We start from the raw sequence: 6000 nt of genomic DNA, 5'->3' as shown, positions 1-6000 counted from the left end.
ACAGGCTAATAACGGGAGTTCTGATTTTTTGCTTACAGAACTATGCATAGTGAAATATTTTAAGACATGACAATCCATGGCCATATCTATGAACGCTATGAACACAGGGATAATATTTATTGGCAACCACTTTAAGGTTAAACTAAATTATTTTTCCAACCAGAGTGGCTAACTACTGCTACCAGCTACCTCTTGGATTTCTCTTGTCTCTTCACTGACCACTTTTAAGTCTTTGATTTTTAGATAAGGGATTCAAGATCCAAAATACCCTTTTTGTGAGACTCAGCACATGCAGACTTAATCCAGAGTAAAGTTATAATCTTCTAGTGATCAGTATTTTAAAACGTATTGCAGGAAGCAACTCACCACAGCCTAACAATCCCCGCTCCTACCGCAAAAAAAAATATTTTAATTTTTGTTCTTGTCTTTTCTTTCAGGAAAAAAGTAATGTAGATCTCACAAAAGAAATGAACGCTCACTAAGGTATTATTCAAGTTATGAGATTTGAGATGCTCTTAACATACAACCAAATGCTTATTTTTTTAATTTGAGAGACAATCATAGAGTCTTCTGGTATCCCAGTTTACCCAGTTGTGGGAGTGTGAAGAAGTAGGACCTCACAAGAAATGAATTGCTGTGATATAGCAGCAATGGACAAGAGATAAAAAAAATTGACATGAACTAGGAATTGAAATTACTTTATTAACTTTGCCTCTTCCCAGTTTGTTTGTTAAGGTTTTTAAAAACATATTTATGTGTTGATACAGTTTCTTAGCTAAAGGACTTTGAACATATTATGAATAAGATTATGTGTTAAGGTTTGTGAAATAGTGGCATGTTTCTTTAAACAATTCAAATGAAATAATAAGTGATTAATGTAATTAATTGTATATAAGCTTAGCATCTTGAGATTGTAATTTGTCTGAAAAAGTGCAAGCACTTGGCTTGCTAGAAAGCGCTCACATTAAGAAACGGGGTTTGGATTTTACAGCTAGCTATCCTGTTTGTTTTTTAAACTGTACAATCCAGATACACCCGTAAAAGGAAAATCAAGACATCTCTGAAGCTGTCCTTAGGTAAAACATATAGTTTAGTCTGTCTGTTCTCTTCCAAGTTTAAAAGTAACATTACATTGCACTATTTGCAAAAAATAAAAATAAAATAATAAGAGTTAATTTTCTGAAAGAGATTGGCCTTGATTCACTAAATCCAAACAACAGAATTTTCACCCCCACCAGCTTTATGAGGCAGTCAAGTAATACTGCGTATCATGAAACAAGTTAATCCTAGCCAATCAATTGATGCATTGCTGGAATTTTACATGGAATGGCTATTCAGAGGAAAGGATCTAGGAGCAGTTTACATATGGAATTAAAAACTTGCTGGCACAGATATTTATGAATACTGTACTGACTGTGAGACGACTACAAATTATGTTGTATTACCAGAAAACAATATGGCCATTAAATGAGACATAGTTTCTTTTCTTGGTCTGTGGTGGGATAACAATTCCTAAGTTGTTGCAGTTAAATGAAACATGCAGTTTATACCTGAGACCTTGGTTCAAATCCACTCTGTGGTAACTAAACCATAGAGTCTAGTTTTTCTTCCACTGGTAATATTTAGAATACAAGTAGAGGAAAGGGAGATACATTTCCTACTTTAAAACCTGAACAGCCAAAAAGTTGGAAAAAGGTTATGACAGTAAAACACAGGAGCAACTTTATTTAAAAACATTAAAATGCACTATGTATGGAGAAAAAAGTGTGCCAGAAAAGTTGGGAGGGGTGAGAAGGTACAGTTGCCTAAGCTTATGGATAAGAATAATGCCTCTTAATAAACTTCCTGAAGTAGGTTAGTGGTTGTAGATACGCTGACATGGCTGGTACACAAAGCTGCGTTGATGTAGGGCCTTGCGTGGGCGGCATTCTCTGACAAGGTTCTGGCGGTGGATACGGTTCTGACTTAGCTTGCGCCTCTCAACCCATATCTTCACTCTTTGGATCCGATGCACCTCAGTTAACTTTTGCAAGACTCCAGCATGAACATTAACAGATGCTGTGTGTCTTGGTGCATGCCGTTCCATCCGGTTCTGGGCCACATCCCTGAAATGGAATAGAACAGAAAGGCATGTTTTAGTTGCATGATCTTAAGTATCTCAGCTTTTTAACAGACTTGTTATACATTGTGCTTTCTTTTTACAAGAATGAATCACAGGATGCCACACAGATTAGAAAACTGTTTTTCTCATGAGTGTTTTTTCAATTAAGTAAAAAAAAAAAAATATATATATATATATATATATATATATATGTATGTATATATATGTGTGTGTGTCTGTCTAATATATATATATATATATATATATATATATATATATACATATATATACACACACACACACACACACACACACACACACACACACACACACACACACACACACACACACATATATATATATATATATATATATATATATATATATATGTGTGTGTGTGTGTGTGTGTGTGTGCACTTATCCTAAAACTATTTTGCCCTCTTAAAATGGATGTCTAGCTCATACTGAAAAGTAAATGTGTAATACAGGATTGTGTTACCTAATCTACAATCTTTTATTATCGGAACCAATTTACTTGCATACTCTGTGAATATGGTACCCTCTGCTGAAGGAAATATTCTTGCAGGAGTCTCATATAAAAGTTAAGGAGGGCTTTTGGTCAACTGGTGCCCTCGGCAAAATGGCTCCACAGTGCCCCCCCCACACCACCCAGTGAGCCCATCCTGGTCTACCTACATCATCCAGATTACTGGAAAAGCACCCCTGATAGAGTGGCACCCTAGGCCTATGCCTAAGGCTGGCTATGATTTAATTTATAGTACACAGAAATGAAAACCATACTAATGAAGTTTCCTCTGATAGGTTCAGTTATGACCAATTAAAAAACATTGCTTTTAGTTAGAGGTACAGCCATGGAATCAGAACAGAGCTGCAGAATCACAGCTTCATCCAGTGCCGCTGTATGCTGTTGTATCCACTACAGCTTTAATATTACATTTGAATGTCCTCATATTACAAGACTGAATGAAAAACCATCAAATGCCACAGACATTACTAGAATTCATTTGCCCTTGTGGCTGATGATTGCTTTAAAAAACAACAGTGTTACATTATTCATTCGCTTCTTCCTCTAGAAATTGGGTAAGTGGTGTGCTGCAAAGAACCTTTATCAAACATGCCCAGGTCACAACACAATTCAATTGTCTTTTTAGTAAATATGTAGTAATAATGCGAAATATAAAAAAGTTAAAGCATATGTGTTTTTAAAGGAAAAAATCTATGTTTAAAATGTAATAATCTTTCAATAAATGCAGCATGAAAAATATATAAGGTGAATAAGCCTTAGAAACTGAAACTGCTCCCAGCACACATTTTCAGGGCTTATGCTCTGCGTAAAGCTATATTAACATAAATGGACTGCAGTTTCCCCCAGAGTTAGGTGGCTGTGGTAAAAGGAAACTTTTATTTAAAACTGAAAACAAACAGGAAACACAGAACTTGGAACTCTTTTAAGTTCAAAGCACAACTGTTGAAACAGCAGCTAGAATTTGCCTTTTGAAATGTACATACACGCACAGGACATTGGACTGCAAATTCATGCCTGGGATTTATCACCTACGCATTTCCTAGAGGTGCTAAATACTTCTAAAATTTAGAGACTGATAGAACACAGTGTTTCTTTTAGTTAGATGTTTATAATAATAACATAATTACTTTACACATTCTCTTTCTAAATGCCATCTTTCTGCTTAAATCCTTTGTTTTATTTTTTTCAGTGCAAGTACCTATTTTACTGTATATTTAATCTTACGAAGTGCATTACTTTTTTTTTTTTTACTTATTTCAAGTAAATAATTTCATTATTTAGTCTCAGCATCTTGTGGGTAGTGGTTTACTTATTATATATAAGGGTAATATCTGAACTTAGTGACTTATTAACTGTTGCTAGACTGCTTTTAAAGAGTGACTGCTTTATAGTTTTAAATAGGCCAGATTTGTATAGTTGATGGCAAGGTATGCAAAAGGGGCACTGGTACTAGAAAGGCATTATTACCCCCTTCTGGAAACCAGTGTGTGTGTGTGTGTGTGTGTGTGTGTGTGTGTGTGTGTGTGTGTGTGTGTGTGTGTGTGTGTGTGTTTGTGGTGCTCATGCAATAAGCTACCTTGAACAAGTTTCAGTTAATGTGGCTAAGACAACACTGCAAACCACAAGAATAACGTCAAAAGTGAATGAAGTGCTGGGAAAACAGTGATTATAACTCTGCTCTACAGCTGTTCAGTGTAAAGCTACTTTGATTTTGGCAGGTCTTGGTCATAATCTAAGGCAGTAGTACTCATTTGCCATTTGCTAGTAAGGCCAATTAACCATTGCAGTATTGTTTGCTGGTCAGCTGTGTAGACTGACAAATCATAGCCACTCACCATCACACATTACTTGGTGCAGACTTAAAGGCCATACCATGACACAATAATTGGTTTTCAGCAATGTAGCTATTGTAAGCTCGACCTATACAGCCTGAATAGTTAATAGCTGGGTTAGTGGATATCTACTTAATACTTTAGAAATTATGGGAAACCTGAAAAGGGAACAAACACTCAGTGGCTTGCATGAGGACATGAGAAAATACAGTTATGCAGCAAACATATTGGAATACTGCATGTTCATGTAGAATTACCGTTGACGTCATTATAATAGGGATCTGCTGTAGGCAGAATGTGGACATTTGGACAGACGTTCAGCCCAGAGCACCCTTCCTCTGGCTGGGCTAACTCTATCTTCCCTGAGACAACTGCATGGTATAAAGACAGCATCAGCCTACATGATCTTTAGTTCTTTTTTATCTTACAAGGGTTGGGGAAGCACCATCTGAAAGAGAGGCCCTTACAAAGACCTGTCCCATAGGAAGATTTTGGACAACTTTTACAGAAGGAGTGGTCCTCTTCTGGACAAAGGGGGAGCATGATCACAGAAAAGGGGAACAGGGACTAAAGAAGTGCTGGGAAGGGACCTGGGAATACACTCAAGCTGCAGATTGTCTCCTGGAATGGAAGAGACAATGGAGGGAGGGAAATGGTATTACAACACTGATCCTATCTGAACATCTAAACTCCTTGTGCAACTGTTTTTTTGCATGGATCAACACTGTAGTCATCACAATAGGGAAGATTCCCAAATCGCTCTCTCTCTCTGTCTGTCTAGTGCTGGATGGTTGTCTAGAATCCAGAGGTGGACTGGAGTAGCCCTTGCAGGACGACAAATTCTAAGCCTTTTGGTTTAAACACTTGGGCTTCGGACTAGTTGTTTTGCACTGAGAGGGTTTGTGGTCTGCACTGTAGTGGCAGAACAGGTAGCTTACATCCTTCTAGGTTGGGAACTGCTGACTGAGGGTTCAGTGTCTGTTATTCTAAAAGTGTATTAATTCTGGTTTACGCACTTGGGCTTTCAGGCCAGTTATTTTACATTAAGAGGGTTTGTGGTCTGCACTCTTGTGGGAGGAGAGGCTGGACCCTGCCCTTCTGAGCTGGGAATTTCTGGTTAAAGGCTTATAGTGCATGCATATCTGAACTGCTTCTTACTGAAGTTGGTGCGCCTTGTTTGCTGTGGCATAGACTGGATTCGGGCCTGCTGGATCTAGCTTTGTTTGTGTAATTTGAGCACTAATCCAGGCATTCTCTAAAGTATTCAATTGTATTTATTACTGCTTGGTAGTAACTTGAATAAAATGTAGCTATCATTCTAAGTCTTTTGGATTAAGCACTTGGGCTTCAGACCAGTTGTTTTACATTAGGAAGGTTTGTGGCATGCACTGTGGTGACAGGACAGGTAGCTTTCATCCTTCTAAGTTGGGAACTGCTGATTGAGAGCCCAGTGTCTGTTATTCTTAAAGTGTATTAGTTCTGGTTTAAGCACTTGGGCTTCAGGCCAGTTATTTTACATT

General features: G+C 37.5%; 1 protein-coding gene across 3 annotated transcripts in view; it reads right to left on the bottom strand.

Annotated features, from left to right (window-relative positions):
- Positions 1-682: 682 nt before the first annotated feature.
- Positions 683-6000, bottom strand: part of TP53INP2 (tumor protein p53 inducible nuclear protein 2) — a 161974-nt gene continuing 156656 nt past the window's right edge. For all 3 annotated transcript variants that reach the window (XM_044090282.1, XM_044090284.1, XM_044090283.1), the window contains exon 4: positions 683-2105. In XM_044090282.1, the coding sequence (XP_043946217.1) occupies positions 1856-2105 (250 nt within the window). In that variant the 3' untranslated portion in view covers positions 683-1855. The remainder of the gene's footprint in view (positions 2106-6000) is intronic.

This window comes from Protopterus annectens, chromosome 12.part0 (genome assembly GCF_019279795.1).
Source record: "Protopterus annectens isolate FY-2018-M chromosome 12.part0, PAN1.0, whole genome shotgun sequence".
NCBI lineage: Eukaryota > Metazoa > Chordata > Ceratodontiformes > Protopteridae > Protopterus > Protopterus annectens.
The sequence above is the reverse complement of the archived record's forward strand: the minus strand, read 5'-3'. Positions and strand labels throughout refer to the sequence as shown.